At 28.5% G+C, this 19,964-nt stretch overlaps 2 protein-coding genes and 1 long non-coding RNA gene across 6 annotated transcripts; 2 read left to right on the forward strand and 1 right to left on the reverse strand.

The window, feature by feature from the left end:
- Positions 1 to 4,520: 4,520 nt before the first annotated feature.
- Positions 4,521 to 6,955, forward strand: LOC120359311. The gene is made up of 2 exons (XR_005576116.1): positions 4,521 to 4,756; positions 6,818 to 6,955. It is a non-coding gene; the product is annotated as an uncharacterized LOC120359311 (long non-coding RNA).
- Positions 6,956 to 10,488: 3,533 nt separating this feature from the next.
- Positions 10,489 to 11,990, reverse strand: LOC120359312. Of its 4 annotated transcripts, none has more exons than XR_005576118.1 (5): positions 11,939 to 11,990; positions 11,311 to 11,477; positions 11,172 to 11,242; positions 10,855 to 10,953; positions 10,489 to 10,763 (listed from the first exon to the last, which is right to left on the reverse strand). XR_005576118.1 is itself a non-coding variant. In XM_039456391.1 (4 exons), exons 1-4 carry the CDS (start codon positions 11,625 to 11,627, stop codon positions 10,660 to 10,662), a joined length of 312 nt encoding a protein of 103 aa, XP_039312325.1. In that variant the 5' UTR covers positions 11,628 to 11,645; the 3' UTR covers positions 10,489 to 10,659. The 4 variants fall into 4 exon arrangements, 1 of the variants encoding a protein (XP_039312325.1); XR_005576119.1 differs by lacking the exon at positions 11,939 to 11,990 and adding an exon at positions 11,590 to 11,702; XR_005576117.1 differs by lacking the exon at positions 11,939 to 11,990 and having other exon boundaries at positions 11,311 to 11,679.
- Positions 11,991 to 13,200: 1,210 nt separating this feature from the next.
- Positions 13,201 to 19,788, forward strand: LOC105205876 (V-type proton ATPase subunit F 1). The gene is made up of 5 exons (XM_039456392.1): positions 13,201 to 13,384; positions 13,595 to 13,676; positions 13,926 to 14,008; positions 14,163 to 14,285; positions 19,486 to 19,788. Exons 1-5 carry the CDS (start codon positions 13,331 to 13,333, stop codon positions 19,513 to 19,515), a joined length of 372 nt encoding a protein of 123 aa, XP_039312326.1. The 5' UTR covers positions 13,201 to 13,330; the 3' UTR covers positions 19,516 to 19,788.
- Positions 19,789 to 19,964: the final 176 nt, after the last annotated feature.

Below are 19,964 nucleotides of genomic sequence, written 5' to 3' on the forward strand. Positions count from 1 at the left end.
TGATTACTACCTGTTTCGATTGATGGTGCATGGCCTGTCTGAGCAACACTTCACATCATATGAAGATACAAAAAATTGGGTAGATTTGTGGATAGCTTGAGTGAAGCAGCATACGGATACCGCGTCGAAAGATGAAGCATTCTTTCGACGCGGTATCCGTATGCTGCCAGAAAGATGGGAAAAAGTAGTGGCTAGCGATGGACAAGGGTGACACTCTTTTGGACACAGCATGATTGGACACCAACCAATCGTCTTGACTTATCTAACAAAACCAACGGAAAAACTCTAGGCATCGGCCGCTGCGAGTGGTGGTGTCCAATCGTGCGGTGTCCAATCGTGCGCATCCTGATGGACAATACTTCGAATAAAACATTAGGTACCGTTCTTTCACAATAAATGCCCAATTTTTGATAAAAAACGGCGGAAACTTATTTATACTCCTAATATATGTAAAGAAGTTTATTCAAAATAGTGATATAAAATTAATAAAAATATTAAAACAATGTTACAGATAATTTTAAAAAACATAATTACAAAATTAGATATTTTTATTTATTGCAATAAAAATATTAAAACCAAACAAATAAAATAAAACAGCAAATAAATAAAATAGAAAATAAAAACGTCTTTAATTGTGGTTTAAAATTATAATTTTTTTGTGACCTGGTTGAGATTTAAAATTTCTGTTAATAAATTTTAAAGTATAAAATAATCTGACTCTACAGTATAATTTAATTAAGTATTGGAATGGAAATTGTGGACAGGAATAATTAAATTCAATACTATTGCAAATAGATATTAAGTTTTGAATAATTTTATGTTGTAATATTAGCTCATTAATATTATTAAAGAAACAGCATTCTAGCTTTTTAACATATTCTATAAACTTTTTATTTGGCTTAAATAAATTGTCATAAAGATTGTCTTCAGTAGAATTATATGCTCAAAAGAAGCAATAATATGATGTGCTATTTAAATCAATATATTGTTTCGCATATGTTAAGCAAATATCACAAGAATGTTTATCGAGACATTTACGCATAAGATAGCCACAAATGTAAAGAAAAGCATTTTCTTCTGTCAGATTCATAGTACGATAATCATTACCCACATAGCACGTAATATTGCAGTGATATCATAGCAATATCATTTTTACATTGCAATATTACAAATGAAATATTGCAGAAATATCACGAAATATTACTGTGATATCACAGTAATATTAAAATGTCCGCGAAAACGCATCACAGTAATATTACTGTGATATTTTATAGTAATATTACTGTGATATTTCACAATATTTCTGTGATGTTTATATGATATTTAAATAATATTGCAAGAAATTAAATAAATAAATTATTTCAATTTATTTTATTTTTATTGTTATTCTTAATATTATTTTCATATTGTTACATGTAATACATATTAAACATAAAAAAAAGAATTATATTAAAACAGAATACAATAATGTAAACGTAATAAATGTTTAATTTACAAAAAATAATCTCTTGTATCCTTTTTCATTTTTGTTGAAAAAGATTCAATTTGAATTATAATTTTAATTTATGTTCAAGATTAAATAACAATACAAAATATTATTTACATGTAAAAATATAAAATTTTATATGGAACAGCGTTCCACGCGTACCCCTTAAAAAAAAATTGATAAACTTGTTTCAATAAACTGATTACTGACAAAATATAATCAGTTACTGATCAGTAATCAGTTTATTGAAACAAGTTATCAACTTTTTTTTCAAGGGACGTTACATTGGAAAAAAAATTAGAACAAGTATTCGTTTCCAAATTACAACAAGCAACGATTTTCTTTAAAATCTCACTGAAGTGTAAGCTAGTGAGTCATGGTGAATCGGCCCGGTCGGCCGTAGTGGCGTCTAGATATAACACCTGTGGCTGCACTTGACTCACGAGAAGGTCTCCAGCGGCGCGGCCACCTAGCGGTGGTGCCAGCACTCACTTGTTTGCGTGGAGTATTATACACACGGCGGGACCGCATAGCGGCTGTGCACGCGCTCGCTTGTTTCGTCGTATGTTGTGACGGTCGGTGACCGAGCCGCAACATTATATACATACATATAATTAATGAACATTGTAAAATACCTAATTAATGATAGAATATATATAATCATATTTTTTAATAGAGTTGAAAAAAAAGTGAAATCTAAAGAAAAATTTGTTGGAAATTTAATATTTTAATTAACTTGAAAAACCTTTTACTGTGGTGTATAATAGTCTAATCAATATTAATGAATAAACTATTTCACAAAATAATGTACCAAACAGTAAATATTAAATGACGTGAAAATGTATATTTTTTTAAAAACTTCTAAATATACTTTAAAATATTTATTGCCAAGTGAATAATAAATGTGTATTAACAAAACTTTTTGTAAACATTTTTTTTTTAAATTCCTCATGATAAAAAATTTTAAAAATTAAAATCAATTTTGTGCTCCTGTAAATATTATAAATGGCAATAAGACAAATACAAAGGTTTTTCTGTAATTTTTTAATAAAATCATTATTGATCGAGTTGTAAAGCAATAATTAAATTGATAGATTACATAGAAGAGCGTACATTATAGTTTATACATATATACAGTTTAAGGAATAAACTAAGTAAATATCTAAACTAATAATAAAAATTAATTAATTTTTTTTCTTAACATTTACTTTTATTCCACGAAAGGGCAAAAACATAATTATTTTATTTGTAAGTTGATTTCTTCTATAGGATACCGAAATTACCAAGAATATTAAGGATACTAAAAATATCGAAATTAATCAAAGAGATAGTGACGTTGCATTAATAAGACATAATAAAAACGTCATTTGACATTACCTTGTTCTTTGAAATTAAATATTGCAACAATATATTGCAATAATATCATTGGAATATTTTAATGTTATTATCACTGTATAATATCACAATAATATTTCTGTGATATTTCTGTGATATCAGTGGAATATTTCAATGTCATTATCACTGTGTAATATCATAGTAATATTTCTGTGATATTTCACAGTAATATGTAATATTTCTGTGATATTGCAATGATTCTGTGATATCACAGAAATATTACGTGCTATGTGGGTATTTTGTAAAATTGAATCATCTTCTTGCATTTTGTGTTGCGTAACAGGATTTTCCTTAGTATAATTTATCAATGCAGTTTATAACATGTCATCGTAGTCCTCTGCACAATTCCCGTTCGTTACATTACAATAATTCATTGTAAAAACTTTTCTAAATGTAAAATAAAATTGAATTGGCGTCGGATTGAAAGTGTTACCGTTTAAAAATCTTATTCTTTCAAATAAATTTTCTACTGGATCTTGATTAAATCTCCGCATAAGTAAGAATTTTATATCTGGAGCATTTTTTTGTAAATAAGACTATAAATTTAACAGGCTATTGATATTGTGAATCCACTTGTCAAATGCTTTTACTTTATTAGAAAGATCTTTATTTGCTTTATTATATATTTTTATATTAGATTAGTACGTTTTTAATGATAAAAGAAAAGCTTGTTCAGACTCTGTGCCAGTAAAAGCTTCTTTATGTTGTTTTTTATTGTTTTCATTAGAGGAATTAAATACATCAAATAAATTGTCCATATTTTCAATAAATTCAGCTGTAGCAAGAGCATCGGATAGTAAAAGACAGCGTTACAAGTGTTCTTAAAGCTGAAGCAACAGAAGCACTTAAAACTTGGACGGCATATTTGACTTTCATTTTCTCAAAATTAGTAGGTCGAATATGAGAATTAGTGAGTTTTGGTGCCAATCGAAATTCTCTTTGAACATCTATTGCGTACACCCAAGGACTTTGATTCTGTCCATGGGGAAATTTTTCAAACTGAGAAGTCGCTATCTTTCTACATACTTACAGTTCATGATTAACGTAACGACCAATAAGCTCTAGTCGTTTCATTAATCATGAACTGTAAGTATGTAGAAAGATAGCGACTTCTCAGTTTGGAAAATTTTCCCATGGACAGAATCAAAGTCCTTGGGTGTACAATTGTTCTACGTAAGCCCAAGAAATTTTATTTAAATGTGCATATATTATATTATTGTAGAAATTATTTCTAACAGCTTTTTGTACGTGTGGAGGATCAAAAAAATAAGCAATTTGTTCATTATTTATGAAAAAGTATGGAGAATCTGTTGTAACATTAAGCAACTTTTCTAATTGTATAAAGTTGTTACCCATATCTGTTACAAATGCAATCACTTTAAGTCCAATTCCTTGCAATTTACTAATTACTTCAGTAATCACATTTTTAAGCTTATCAGCTGAAAATGTAGAATGTAGAAAATAATAGCCCAGAGGTTGCTTCCATGATTTGTACATGTACACCCAAGGACTTTGATTCTGTCCATGGGGAAATTTTTCAAACTGAAAAGTCGCTATCTTTCTACATACTTACAGTTCATGATTAACGTAACGACCAATAAGCTCTAGTCGTTTTATTAATCATGAACTTCGAGTATGTAGAAAGTGGTGACTTCTCAGTTTGGAAAATTTCCCCATGGACAGAATCAAAGTCCTTGGGTGTACATGCCTCTAATCATTAATAGAGCAACATTGCATGCAGGAGAGAAAGACTTGCCATTTCCTGTATCCTCAAATCCGATTACTTCATCTTTACTGATATTGTAAAACAAATTTGCTTTGAGCGATGCTTCATCCATGCACAAAATACAATATTTGTCGGTAGGAACTGCAAAGGTACTTATTTTGTTCCGTAAAACATCAAATAAAAAGTCATGCAAGCCCAGTGAAATTTTAAAATTGGTTATGAAACGTTGCAAGGTTCGTTTTGTTGGCAAAATAAATGTTTTGCTTAATAGGTGATACCCTTTTGCACTATTAAAGTACATGCCCAAGCAAAAATCTTTAAAATCTTGTGTATATTTACTACCTTTTTTTAAATACTGATTTAAACGAGCTTGTGTTTTAACAAACTTAGCAAGAGGTTCTGGTAAAAAGTGATCTGTCAAATTTAAATAATGTTCAATGGTACTACAGTCCTGAATCATAATTTTCTTCTTTGTATCTGTTTTTCTTTGCAACCTTTTTATTTTCTTTTGCAGCATTACGTTTTTTTCCTTAATAACCTTTTTCGTGGTGAATTTCTTGATAAATCTGTTTGTGTTTCTTTACTTTCCGAAAAAATAGATTCATCTCTTTCATCTGCAGATAAATTTAAAAATACATGCAGGTCCTGTAGGTCCAATAAAGCTTTATAAAATATCAATAAGTAAGCCAATTAAATAGAAATTATACATTATTTTATACTAACACCTAAAAAGTTTTGTTTGTTTTATTAGCCTACTTATTGATATATTATTAAATATAATATTAACTTTTCATACATAGAAATAATTAGAATTGGACAGGCATGGAAAACATATGGAAAGTATGCAATAAAAAATGATGTTGATAACACATCGGTCTTAAATAACTAACCTGCTTCTAATGGTTCTTGACAATTAGGCTGATTGGATATTACATCGCTTGAAATAGCTTCCATTGTTTGTGAATTATGGAATGATGGTTCTTTTGTAGGAATAGCATTTGGTTGAAGCCTGTTTCGCAAATCATTCAGGAACATCTTTTGCGAAAAATGTAAACTACAAATACGATAATTTCTATATAGTTCTTCAAATGTTTTCTTTATGAGATCCTGACGTTCACAAGCTTTTATCCAAAGCTTACTTCTAAAAAATTGTTTAATGTATTATAGAGGAGAAGCGGGTATTATGGCTACTGTCGACAATATGGTTACTCCTATTATCTCCGTTATTAGATGACGTATTCTAATTGCTTATGGAGTTATTCATTTAGTAGCCCACCGTTTTTTAGTGATGTTAATATGACAATACATAATAAGTGACAATTGTTATAAGGCATTTTTACTTTTGAGCACTTCTAAACTTTTTCAAGGTTCACCTTTAACTTTTAATTACTCAAACTTTCTCATTATTTTTAAACTTGAGTGTATTATCACACGAATATACATACACTTGAGTGTTTTTTTTATTATTTACCTTTTTATTCAGCTATACACATTTTGAGTTATACAAAGTTAAAACAATAACATGGAATTTCATTAATATGGCCTTTTAAGCAAAATTTTTATATTGAAATATTTCTTCGATAAATCAATCGTCATTCTAGAGAGCGGTGTTTAAAAACATTAAAAACATTATTTTATGCTCGTTGTTTAATGTTAAACAGGGATAGAATGACATTTCTAATTAAATTTCTAATGGTATTTTTAAAGTTACTGAACGTAAGAAAATTCTATATTAGGAAAATTCTAAACAATGAAAAATTAAAAATACATAATTTTGTAACAAGATACTGTGTTTCTTCTAAACTAAACTAACTTTTTTAAATTATTCTTATAGATAGCCATATTACAACCACTTTTTTCTGCCACCGATTATGCAGAGCATTAGATAGATTTATAAATCACGTCCTAAATAATAAATATCTCATTACTTTGAACCTAGAATCTGTCAAACAACATTTTGACGAATGTAATCGTTCAAGTTTCAATAGAAAATATTAATTATAAACAAAATGATTTAATAAAATGAAAATGGGTGCCATATTACCCTCTTCTCTTCTACATATTATTAAAGGATTTGAGTTTTATACATGCAATCAATATACAGCACGCTAAAATAATTAGAATTATTTAAAAACTTTTAAGATTAATTAATCTATATTGATATCATTGTGTACAGTCGCTTTCATTATAGCTGCGACACTTTTTTTTAGATGCATTTCTGAACGCGCAACTATAACGAGAGATGAGAACGACTGCAGTTGTGGAGGTTAGCGCGAAATGTCAAATGTTGATATACAAGGTGTCACAAAGAAAATTTGGACACCTTGAACGAAATATAAGATATACTTGCAAATATTTTTCAAATAGAGTTTATAAAAAATATTCGCACATTTTTCGTATAGGATCGGCTTTGGTCTAATTGAGCTTTATCTAATTCGTCTAATTCGTCATTACAGCAACGATGAGCTGAGATGCTTAAATGTAGTTAAATAAATTATAACTACAATAAATATAAAAAATTAAAATTTTAAATATTTGTTACAGTTATAATTATAATTTATTTAACTACATCTAAGCATCTCAGATCATCGTTGTTGTAACAACGAATTTATAAAGCTCAATTAGACCAAAGTCGATACGGAAAATGTGTTATTTATTAATTAAAGCTAACCTTTTCTTATTTTTAGAAAAAGTAGAAGACACAAGGATGATATTGAAAGAAAGGTAAATAAGATTTTAGTTTAATTACGTAAGACGTAAGAAAAATTTTGTAATAAATATACAATTTATTATTTGCATAGGTATCACTTTAATTCTGGTCCATTGATGCAACAAGCACGCAACATTTTGAAACAGATGGATGGTAAAGTGATGAAGAATGAATTTGATATTCAAATTCTTGATTTATTGGCAAGTTCTTGGCCAGACAGACCATTAGTTGAGAAAAGCTGGAACTATTGAAGGTAATATTATTTTAAAGTATGCGGCTCTTTATATTTTATTATAATATTTATCTATTGCATTATTTCTTAAAAGGATATGAAGACTGGTTTATTAGAAGAAGGGAAAGTTACCTTACTCACGAAAATGTCTTTGGAAGAAGGGAAGCCAGATCCTGTCACATAGAGAATAAAATGTTCGTTGCACCACCGAACTTATGACAAGTGATTTACTTATTCCAATTATGTTTGCACCCATTGCTTGTGCGACAGCATTGAAAATATTACATTCTCCATGGAGGTAAAAAATGATTATTTCAGTATAATCTTTAGCTTTTATATATATATATATATATATATTTGTTTTTTTTTCCTAACTTAATACATGCATTGTTTCTAGGTGAATTAATTTGGCATCAACAATGTGCGAGATTTAATACCAAATGGACGTAATACAGTTATTGTTACGGAAAAGACCAAACTTGAATATATTAGCCTTATGTGTCAAATGAAAATGACTGGAGCAATTTGTAAGCAGTAAGTAAATTTTCCAAAATTAAGTAGAAAGATATTGTTTGCTTTAACTATTTGTTTAATTACGTTTTCACATTCTACTTTATTTTTATATTTTAAATCTTTCTAACTACAGGTCTATTCTTGGAAGGATTTTATGATATTATGCTTAAACGACCAATTTTCATATTTAATGAACAAGAACTTGAACTATTGATCAGTGGCTTGCCTACTGTAAATATCTTAAAAGAGGATCTTAAAGCAAATATTGAGTATCATAAATACACTGCTACGTTTTTATAGATACATTTTGATATTTTGTATTAGCTCAAGTTTGAAAGATTTGAATTATACCATCTTTTTTCCACTCACAGATTCAATCGTTCTGCTGCATTGCGAGGTTTTAATCAAGCGGATTGTTCGAAGTTCTTACAATTCATCACTGGTACATCTAAAGTGCCGTTACAAGGTTTTGCTGCGTTAGAAGGCATGAACGGCATACAAAAGTTCCAAATTCACAGAGAAGACAAGTTGAGAGACAGGCTTTCATTTGCACTTATTTGGTAAATATATGAAAAAAGAAATTGTTTTAATACCTTGTCATATGTGTGTATAAGTTAAAATTAAATTGATATAAAATTACAAGACTAAAATTGTATTTTTTAATTGCAGTTTCAATCAACTGGATTTGCCAATGTACGAGACGTATGATAAACTCTGAACAAATCTACTCAAGGCGACTTACGAATGCACCAAAGAATTTGGATTTGCATAAGCTTACCAGAATTTGCTCCTGTACAATTTCGATTTCATGCGTTCAATCGATGATATTCTAGAGTCCAAACTTACCCTGCCGCAAATTTACTTTAGAACACTATAGAAATGTCTATAGTTCTGAATGTGTTTTTTGAAACAGGTATTGCATATACGGAATGGAGTTCTCCTTATACAACTTTTATAATTTTTAATAAGGTAATACGTATGTTCATTACCTTATTAAAAATTATAAAAGTCATCTAAGGAGAACCCCATTCCGTATATGCAATGCCTGTTTCAAAAAACACATTCAGAACTATAGATATTTTTTCTATAGAAAAATATACAGAATGGGGTTCCCCTTATACAATTTTTATAATTTTTAATAAGGTAATACGTATGTTCATTACCTTATTAAAAATTATAAAAGTCATGTAAGGAGAACCCCATTCTGTATATTTTTCTATAGAAAAAATATCTATAGTTCTGAATGTGTTTTTTGAAACAGGCATTGCATATACGGAATGGAGTTCTCCTTAGATGACTTTTATAATTTTTAATAAGGTAATGAACATACGTATTACCTTATTAAAAATTATAAAAATTGTATAAGGAGAATCCCATTCCGTATATGCAATACCTGTTTCAAAAAACACATTCAGAACCATAGACATTTCTATAGTGTTCTAAAGTAAATTTGCGGCAGGATATGGTTGGATCTTTACAGCCAGTGATAACATTCCGGACGTGCAATGGCCTATTGTTTGCAAAATTTTTAACGTACTTACAAAAATTGTTATACGCAATGCTATATGTAAAACTATCTTGTGAACGTAGCGAATCACAGTGCTCTAATTGCTATAATATGTATTATTACACTTATACGACTTTATAAATACGAAATATATATTTTCATTTTATCATACACATTAACTCTCATGTAATTAATGGACAATAATTTATTCGTTAATATATACGCTAATAAATACGCTGATTTTAAAATGCAGTATATTATATTTCTTTTCATCCTTTTTATTTCTTACAATAAATTAATTAACTATTACAGTTATATGTATGAATCTTATCTTTAAAAGAAATCGGAGCTACCTTGTGCATCAAAGTGACTTTGGAAGAAGAGAAGCAAGATCCTGCAAACACAAATATTAAATTACATGGTTCCTATTTATGAATCATGTATGATGAATTAATAGGTAGAAAATGATAACCTTTTTTTAAAGATTTATAGATTAAATAGATATTAATAATCTATTTAGTAATAATACTAACATTAATCCATTGATGTGTTATTGAAGTAATTAACGTCTATTTAATTATAAGCTCTATTTGATAAATTTAAAAAAAATTATAAAATATACATTGAATTATACATGCATTTGAATTTTTTGACAGTTACATTTTTATAAATAAAGAATAAATCTTTAAAAAAAGATTATCATTTTCTACCTATTAATTCATCATACATGATTCATAAATAGGAACCATGTAATTTAATATTTGTGTTTGCAGGATCTTGCTTCTCTTCTTCCAAAGTCACTTTGATGCACAAGGTAGCTCCGATTTCTTTTAAAGATAAGATTCATACACATAACTGTAATAGTTAATTAATTTATTGTAAGAAATAAAAAGGATGAAAAGAAATGTAATATACTGCATTTTAAAATCAGCGTTTTTATTAGCGTATATATTAACGAATAAATTATTGTCCATTAATTACATGAGAGTTAATGTGTATGATAAAATGAAAATATATATTTCGTATTTATAAAGTCGTATAAGTGTAATAATACATATTGTAGCAATTAGAGCACTGTGATTCGCTACGTTCACAAGATAGTCTTACATATAGCATTGCGTATAACAATTTTTGTAAGTACGTTAAAAATTTTGCAAGCAATAGGCCATTGCACGTCCGGAATGTTATCACTGGCTGTAAAGATCCAACCATAAGTTTGGTCTCTAGAATATCGATTGAACGCATGAAATCAAAATTGTACAGGAGCAAATTCTGGTAAGCTTACGCAAATCCAAATTCTTTGGTGCATTCGTAAGTCGCCTTGAGTAGATTTGTTCAGAGTTTATCAAACGTCTCGTACACTGGCAAATCCAGTTGATTGAAACTGCAATTAAAAAATACAATTTTAGTCTTGTAATTTTATATCAATTTAATTTTAACTTATACACACATATGACAAGGTATTAAAACAATTTCTTTTTTCATATATTAATCAAATATGTGCAAATGAAAGCCTATCTATCAACTTGTCTCCTCTGTGAATTTGGAACTTTTGTATGCCTTCTAACGTAGCAAAACTTTGTAACGGCACTTTAGATGTACCAGTGATAAATTGTAAGAACTTCGAACAATCCGCTTGATTAAAACCTCGCAATGCACCAGAACCATTGAATCTGTGAGTGGAAAAAAGATGGTCTTCAAGTCTTTCAAACTTGAGCTAATACAAAATATCAAAATGTACCTATAAAGATGTAGCAGTGTATTTATGATACTCAATATTTGCTTTAAGATCCTCCTTTAAGATATTTACAGTAAGCAAGCTACCGATCAATAGTTCAAGTTCTTGTTCATTAAATATGAAAATTGGTCGTTTAAGCATAATATCATAAAATCCTTCCAAGAATAGACCTGTAGTTAGGAAGATTTAAAATATAAAAATAACGTAGAACGTGAAAACGTAATTAAACAAATAGTTAAAACAAACAATATCTTTCTACTTAATTTTGGAAAATTTACTTACTGCTTACAAATTGCTCCAGTCATTTTCATTTGACACATAAGCCTAATATATTCAAGTTTGGTCTTTTCCATAACAATAACTGTATTACGTCCATTTGGTATTAAATTTCGCACATTGTTGACGCCAAATTAATTCACCTAGAAACAACGCATGTATTAAGTTAGAAAAAAAAAAATATATATATATTTCTTTTCTAACTTAATACATGCGTTGTTTCTAGGTGAATTAATTTGGCGTCAACAATGTGCGAGATTTAATACCAAATGGACGTAATACAGTTATTGTTATGGAAAAGATTTATATATACATATATAAAGCTAAAGATTACACTGAAATAATCATTTTTTACCTCCATGGAGAATGTAATATTTTCAATGCTGTCGCACAAGCAATGGGTGCAAACATAATTGGAATAAATAAATCACTTGTCATAAGTTCGGTGGTGCAACGAATATTTTATCCTTTATGTGACAGGATCTGGCTTTCCTTCTTCCAAAGACATTTTCGTGAGTAGCTTTCCCTTCTTCTGATAAACCAGTCTTCATATCCTTTTAAGAAATAATGCAATAGATAAATATTATAATAAAATATAAAGAGCCGCATACTTTAAAATAATATTACCTTTAATAGTTCCAGCTTTTCTCAACTGGTGGTCTGTCTGGCCAAGAACTCGCCAATAAATCAAGAATTTGAATATCAAATTCATTCTTCATCACTTTACCATCCATCTGTTTCAAAATGTTGCGTGCTTGTTGCATCAATGGACCAGAAAGTGATACCTATGCAAATAATAAATTGTATATTTATTACAAAATTTTTCTTACGTCTTACGTAATTAAACTAAAATCTTATTTACCTTTCTTTCAATATCATCCTTGTATCTTCTACTTCTTCTAAAAATAAGAAAAAGTTAGCTTTAATTAATAAATAACACATTTTCCGTATCGACTTTGGTCTAATTGAGCTTTATAAATTCGTTGTTACAACAACGATGATCTGAGATGCTTAGATGTAATTAAATAAATTATAATTATAACTGTAACAAATATTTAAAATTTTAATTTTTTATATTTATTGTAGTTATAATTTATTTAACTACATCTAAGCATCTCAGCTCATCGTTGCTGTAATGACGAATATATAAAGCTCAATTAGACCAAAGCCGATCATACGAAAAATGTGCGAATATTTTTTTATAAACTCTATTTGAAAAATATTTGCGAGTATACTTATCTTATATTTCCTCCAAGGTGCCCAAATTTTTTTTGTGACACCTTGTATATCAACGTTTGACATTTCGCGCTACCTCCACAACTGCAGTCGTTCTCATCTCTCGTTATAGTTGCGCGTTCAGAAATGCATCTAAAAAAAAGTGTCGCAACTATAATGAAAGCGACTGTACAACATACATACATACATACATCATACATACATGCACACATCATCATACATACACACATCATCATACATACACACATCAACATACATACACACATCATGCATACATACACACATCATGCATACATACACACATCATACATACCTACATCATATACATGCATACATATATATGCAATTTGCGCATGCGCGTTTTCTCAACACTGCACGTGATGATCCATAATGTGGTGGACGGAACATATACTATGGTGTGGTTCGTCAGCTGATGTCTTACTGTTGATGAACAACGTTCCTTCCTTTACTAAAAACTTTTGTGATTTTATTTTCTTCCAAGACAAACATTATGGCACTTCATTCCGCAGGGAAGGGTAAGCTTTTAGCAGTGATTGGCGACGAGGTGAGTGTAAATGTAAATGGTAATATCAACTTGATTTGGGATGTTCTCTACTCGGCAAAAGATGATAATGACATTGATTCAATATCCAAATCATCAAACTATATCGATTCAATAAGTTATTTTTCGCTGAATAATTCTTTTAATTTTTATTTATTAAAGAATATTGATTGATGATATCAATGACACAAAATTTATTAGATATTATTTTAGGACACTTGTGTGGGTTTTTTATTGGGTGGAGTTGGAGAGATTAATAAGCATCGTCAACCTAATTTTATGGTTGTTGACAAAAGTAAGTATATTAGTTGCATATTATAACAGCTTTTGAATACAGCAATCAATTTTTCCTGATTATTATTTTTGAAAAAATTGGAGATATCAATCTCATATCAATATTGACTGACATTCATTATTTTTTACTATTGTCTCATTCTGTATCTAAGAAATGTAATGAGCCATAATACATAATTGTATGCAAGATATTCAATGTATAAACATAATATAATTATAACAATATAAAGTAATAGAATAATCCTTGCAGATACAGCAGTGAGTGAAATAGAGGATACTTTTAAGCGATTTATCAAGCGTGATGATATTGACATCATTCTTATTAACCAGAATGTAAGTAGCCAAAGTGATTGCTTCAGCAGTAATTTACTTTTTTTAAATTTAAGTATTAAATATTTGAGTTATTTAACAAAAATAACTTTATGGAGCGTTCAAATAATGTTCCGTTGCATTCTATAATCTGATGTTTATTACTCTACTGTCTCAGGTAGCTGAAATGATTCGTCATGTAATTGACAGTCATACTCAACCGATACCTGCTGTATTGGAAATTCCAAGCAAGGATCATCCATATGATGCCAGCAAAGATTCCATTTTGAGACGCGCTAAGGTATAACATTGGTCATTAGATTCAATGATAGCAGATTATTCAATTTAAGGGGATATTCTAAAGTACATTCTATTATTCACTTAGAGTATTGAAAGTCTGTATGTAACATGAACTATAGATATTTTCAATACTTTCAGTGAATTTCAGAACTCAATCCTAGTCTGTAGTGTAAAAAAATTTTAGGAAATTTTTTTAAAGTAAATTGCTACATATATTTTTTCACGTTTTACATATCTATCTGTACATATTTAGTAAATATTTGCAAATTTTTGTAAGGCTAAATGTTTATAAGTTTTTATGTTATATAATTTGAAAAAACAAGCACATTATTTAAGTTGGCTAACACAATTTTTCAGAAATTAGAGACATGTCAAATTTAATTAATTTTGTTAAAAAATTGATACTTGTGTTTTTTTGTAAATTGTTATTTTAATCGAAATATTTTTAATTAATCCAAAGTAGAATTTCTTTAAGGACCCTCAAATTTCAAACTTATAAATGTAAATCAAGTAATTAAGAGTCTTATTCCATGGGTGGTTTTGCGTATTGGTACTTTTTATTCCAGTACTTTATTTATATTTCTTCAATTATTCAATTGATTATTCAATTTATGTACTTTTTTTCAGCCATTTTCAATGGTACAGTATTAAGAATATCTCAATTTCAAATCAGCGTATCCGTTATTGCAAAAAAGAGGCCTTGTGGGCACAGTAGATAGCGCCTTTCTTTTATCATGTTTTCATACTAAGAATCTCAATTTTAAATTGAGATATTTAATTTTAATTAAAATTTTTTTGTACAATGTGAGTTTATAATGGACACAATTAATACGAAACTAAAGTCATTAATAATTAAAGAAAAACATTAAAAAATCTATTAATACAATAACAAATAATTCAACGTTTTAGTCAACTTTCTGGCAAAATACATTTATTAATTAAATTGATCCACGTTTCAATCTCAGATTTAGGTCCTTTTTAAGTGAGTAGGTTGCAATATAAACATTAAAATAAATACATCAAAGAAACATGTCCAACAGTGAATTTTTGTCAAAGAATTAAAAAATTCAATACTAAAAATAACATATTATAATTACAAAAATTAACATACATGTTCTCTGAACTTACATGTTTTCTAGTTTCCTATGGTTTCCATTGTCAAATGTGTGTAAAATAATTAAACTTTAAGGTATTAAAATTACAGAGAATGTCAGCACAATTTAAAAACGTGTATATTATTGTCAAACGATTAAGTGCGACTAACAGACAAATAGATAAACGAACAGAAAGAAAGACAAACATTAAGCGTATTTTATTATTCTATTGAAAATTAAATTTAAATTCTCCATATCCTTCTAAAGGTTAATTGTGCTTTTATTCTTTTTGATAAAATACATGTGGGCGTGTTTGATTTATTTTGTTTTAATGTCTATATTGTAATCGAATCACTTAAATAGGACCTGAGGAATCTGAGGTTAAAACGTTGTGGATCCATTTAATTAATAAACGTATTTTGCTAAAAGTTGACTAAAATTTTGAATTACTTATTATTTTATTATTGGCGACTATAAGCAATATACCACTTATTAATACAATACATGAAAAAAATAAAGAAAAACACAAATGGTTCACTATTCCTTCCATACCAACAATCTCTGAGAAACTGATAAATTTAATAAAAAACTTATAAATTAAATTAACTTTTTATAGCCTAAATAAACTTGAAGATGTAACTAGAGCGCATAAAGATGTTTGCCCAAAAGAAGTAGTAAAAATTTAATTTACAAAATTTTATGCAATAACTATGGTGCATCATACATAGGACAGGGAGACAGTTAACAACGAGAATGCCCAAACATAAAAATCATATTAGAAGAAACACAACAAATCACTCGGTTATTAATGGAACACAGAGTACAATTTGGACATTAATTCGATTAGAGGAACATAAAAATATTAGACAAAGAAATGTTCTTAAATAAAAAGTTAATTGCAGAAATGCTATATATTAAACTTCAAGAAATGATCTCAATCTGCAATCAAATATGGAATTTTTATAAAATGACTATGCTATCATTAACAAATTTTGTTTATTTATTTACTGACATAATAATAACGAAGAAAATTTTGTTTTTAATTTACTAACACAATTCTCTGCATATTTATTTTTCGTTTCAATATGTTTGTCTCACATCACATATTGTGATACTTGTTTTGTAACTCTTATTTGTAAATGACGTTTGACGGTACAAGTTATTAAACCGTGACGAGGAAAGTAAGAATATTGAATATTTTACCATTAGAGTATAATGATTACAATCCTTAAAATTGTTTTTTTTTTCCTTGAATCGCAGGAAGTGAACAGATCTTCAATTAATTTAATATCAAAATTTAGTAATAAATAGAATCAATTAAATCTAATTTTTTAGACATATTACAATTAGAATTGAGGGTAATCTTACTTTTGTGATTTATGGGCATTATTTCTTAAGGCTCTCGACTCCGCGTGACCATATTGAAATCGTAATGTCATAAGTGAGAAATAACACGTAAAAGTTTTAGCCATGGCATTTGTAAATAAAGAGAATTTGGATAAAACAATAATAAGATCGCTTTAAAACACTTATAGAAATGGGCCTCGATTATTCTTTTCGCTCCTGACAATTAGTAAATAGTCATAAAAGGCCTGTGAAGTAAAGCTGATTCAGACAGGAAAACTTGGTTAACGAGGAAACCGTACGAAGTTAACACACGAATTTCGTGAAAAAAAAAAAAAAAAAAAATCTGCGTCTAGGTCTACTTAAACTGAAACATGTGTGATAGGTCTAATTTTTCGCTAGCCCATTTAAAAAAAAAAATAGGAGATTGAATAAGTTAGCGCGCGCGTAGTAGGTCTATTGTATTGTTGACTTTTTTATTTTGTTAATTGAGCAAAATAGGTTGTAATGTATATAAAACACGGACTACAATGATTTATTATTATACGTGTTTTATTAGTGTCAACTTTGGCATTGGACGTACGGTAGACACGGTTACAAAGGATAAATAATCCTCATCAACAATGCGTATATGATCTATTTGCCGCACATTCAAAGGTAAAGTTGACATTAATAAAACATTATATATAACAATAATTTCTGTAATCCGTATTTTACATACATTACAACCAACAAAATAAAAAAGATCAACAATATAATAGACCTACTATTATACGCGCGCGCTGACTTATTCAATCTTCCATTTCTTTTTTCAAATGGGCTAGCGAAAAATTAGACCTATCACACATGTTTCAGTTTAAGTAGATCTAGACGCAGATATTTTTTTTTTCACGAAATTCGTGTGTCAACTTCGTACGGTTCCCTCGTAAGTTGAAGTTTCAGCTGTGATATTTGTAAATAAAGAGAATTTGGATAAAACAGAATAATAAGATTGTTTTAAAACATTTGTAAAAATCGACCTTGATAATCCGTTTTCCGTCTAACAGCCATGCAGTAAACAGTCGTGAAAGTAAAGTGAAGCCTATTCAAACATGAAAACACGAACAGCTATTGAAAGGAGTGAAAAATATACTTTTGTGTATAAAATTCAAAGAAACTTTTCTAGCGGCATTTTTACGAATTTAATAAATATGAAACAATGTCACATTTTTACGGAATACTTTGGACAAAACGAATTATGAATAAAGAAATTATTAATTATTCATAACTTATTTTTAACAGGGACCCTGCCCGAAATAAAATTTTGGTTTGGTTACGGTTACGGTCAGAAATTATATCCAATTTTTGGTTTCGGTCTTATTATTGATAACGACGACCGTTTGGATTTCGATCTTTTTCGGTTATGGTTACGGTTACAGATGTACAATTATCTATTGTAAAATTTAATAACGTATAAAAATGATAATGTATAAAAATAATACAAGTATAATTATCATACAAATATCATCCTGTTTATTTTAAACACTTGTTTAATATAAAAATGTTTAAAAAATCATTGGAGGTTCCGGGTCTTTCAAAATCTCTTTTTTTACAACATTCTCAGCAACTTGCAGCGTTAATAGTCATTTTTTTTACTGGTATTAATGATAATTTTTTTCTATAAAATAACATATTAATCTTAATCAAATTATCATAATAAAAGCAAAGAAATAAAAAAATAACCCTTCATAGACACCCTGTAATACCGCTATTTATTGAGAACCTAGAAGTAAATATCTACGATCTTAAAAGTCCAATTAAAATTGTCAAATTTTTTCGGTGCTCTAAAAGAGCTGGAAAAATTGAAATATAATTTTAACTTTAAAAATTTAGTTTTAACATTACAAAGATCTTATTCTTTTGTATTCATTTTATTTTCACAAATTGAAGAAAAAATTAATCTTTAAAATCAACTGCATATCTATGGTGTGTTAAAAATATTAAAAAAAAGAGATGAAATATAGATGCCGTGTATCTTTTTCTCTTATTGTTATCTCGTAGAGAGAGGTCTATACATCACACGCTTTTTCTCCTTTTTTTATCTGATCTTCAGTGTGATCTTTAACAGCATTTTTAAAAATCTGACCGAAAAAAAACGGAAAAATATTTTCGGTCCGGTTAGGTTATGGTCCATTAGCCTACACAATATTTCGGTTTCGGTGTGACTAAAATAACGGTTACGATCCGGTTATCGGTTTCGGTCCGAGTCCCTGGACTTTTTAATTACAAAGGATAAGTCATTCATGTCAACAATGTGCGTAGACAAAACAATGTCAGCAAGTTTCCATATAGATTAACGCATTAAAACCCATGGCCAGACCATCAAAGATAGTTAAAAAATAACAATTGGAAATAGGACCGGAGCATAAAAAAAACATTTCTAACATAAAAAGTACTTCAGTTTTCAAAAATTAATTTGAGAAAACTGAATTTCTTCAAAGGGATGTTTTACTTCCTAAAAGTAAATATGGGTACGTATAAAAAAATACGTGTCCTTTATTTTGATCTGTACATTTTATTAAAGGCTCGTCAAAATTGGAGTGGGACACTTCCGTATGTTTCCTTGTATGTACAAATACTTGCCTAAAAGTATAGACGAATATGCACAGCAATTTTCTTAAAAAATTTTCAAATATAAGCCAGGTTTTCACCTTATAGACTAGAATACCTCCTTAACTTGTTGAATATTCTTTCCAAAACTTTATTTGTTATAATTGTTTACAGGGAATGTTCAATCCAGAAGATATTCATTAATGTAAATGTGGTGTTAATATGTGTTACTTCAAGTGTGTACAATAAAATAGAATTATTTGTTTAGTTATTACATTCCATGTATCTATCTTTGTTAATCAGTAAAAGTGATGTAACATTGTTAACATATTTTCATAAATGAAAAGTAATAGATGAGATGGCTAGCTCTTTCTCATTATTTTAAATTCTATGTGTTTTTTGTGAATGTATACAATACAAAATATGTACAATACATAAATGTAATCAATATATTAATAAAAGTGTGTGAAAGCTTTACTTTTTTTTTAGTTGTAAGGATAGATACATAATGATTTTAACCTCAAGTATATACATTTATTTTTCATATACATGTGTTAAAAATATTAATTACATTACAAGGAAAATTTACTGCAATTGCTTGAAAAATTGCTACTAGAGATAAACAAAAAAAATTTGTTTTATTTTATAAGAGC

Source organism: Solenopsis invicta, chromosome 13 (assembly GCF_016802725.1).
Source record: "Solenopsis invicta isolate M01_SB chromosome 13, UNIL_Sinv_3.0, whole genome shotgun sequence".
NCBI lineage: Eukaryota > Metazoa > Arthropoda > Insecta > Hymenoptera > Formicidae > Solenopsis > Solenopsis invicta.

Bases quoted from the DNA above. Each gene is read 5' to 3' on its own strand.
- LOC120359312 (XM_039456391.1), bottom strand. From the start codon at position 11,627: ATGTGTCAAATGAAAATGACTGGAGCAATTTGTAAGCA. The intron at 10,954-11,171 runs GTACATCTAAAG...TTTTAATTGCAG, and splicing joins GTTCTTACAATTTATCACTG to TTTCAATCAACTGGATTTGC. The intron at 10,764-10,854 runs GTAAGCTTACCA...GGATCTTTACAG, and splicing joins ACCAAAGAATTTGGATTTGC to CCAGTGATAACATTCCGGAC.
- LOC105205876 (XM_039456392.1), top strand. From the start codon at position 13,331: ATGGCACTTCATTCCGCAGGGAAGGGTAAGCTTTTAGCAGTGATTGGC. The intron at 13,385-13,594 runs GTGAGTGTAAAT...ATATTATTTTAG, and splicing joins TAGCAGTGATTGGCGACGAG to GACACTTGTGTGGGTTTTTT. The intron at 14,009-14,162 runs GTAAGTAGCCAA...CTACTGTCTCAG, and splicing joins TCATTCTTATTAACCAGAAT to GTAGCTGAAATGATTCGTCA.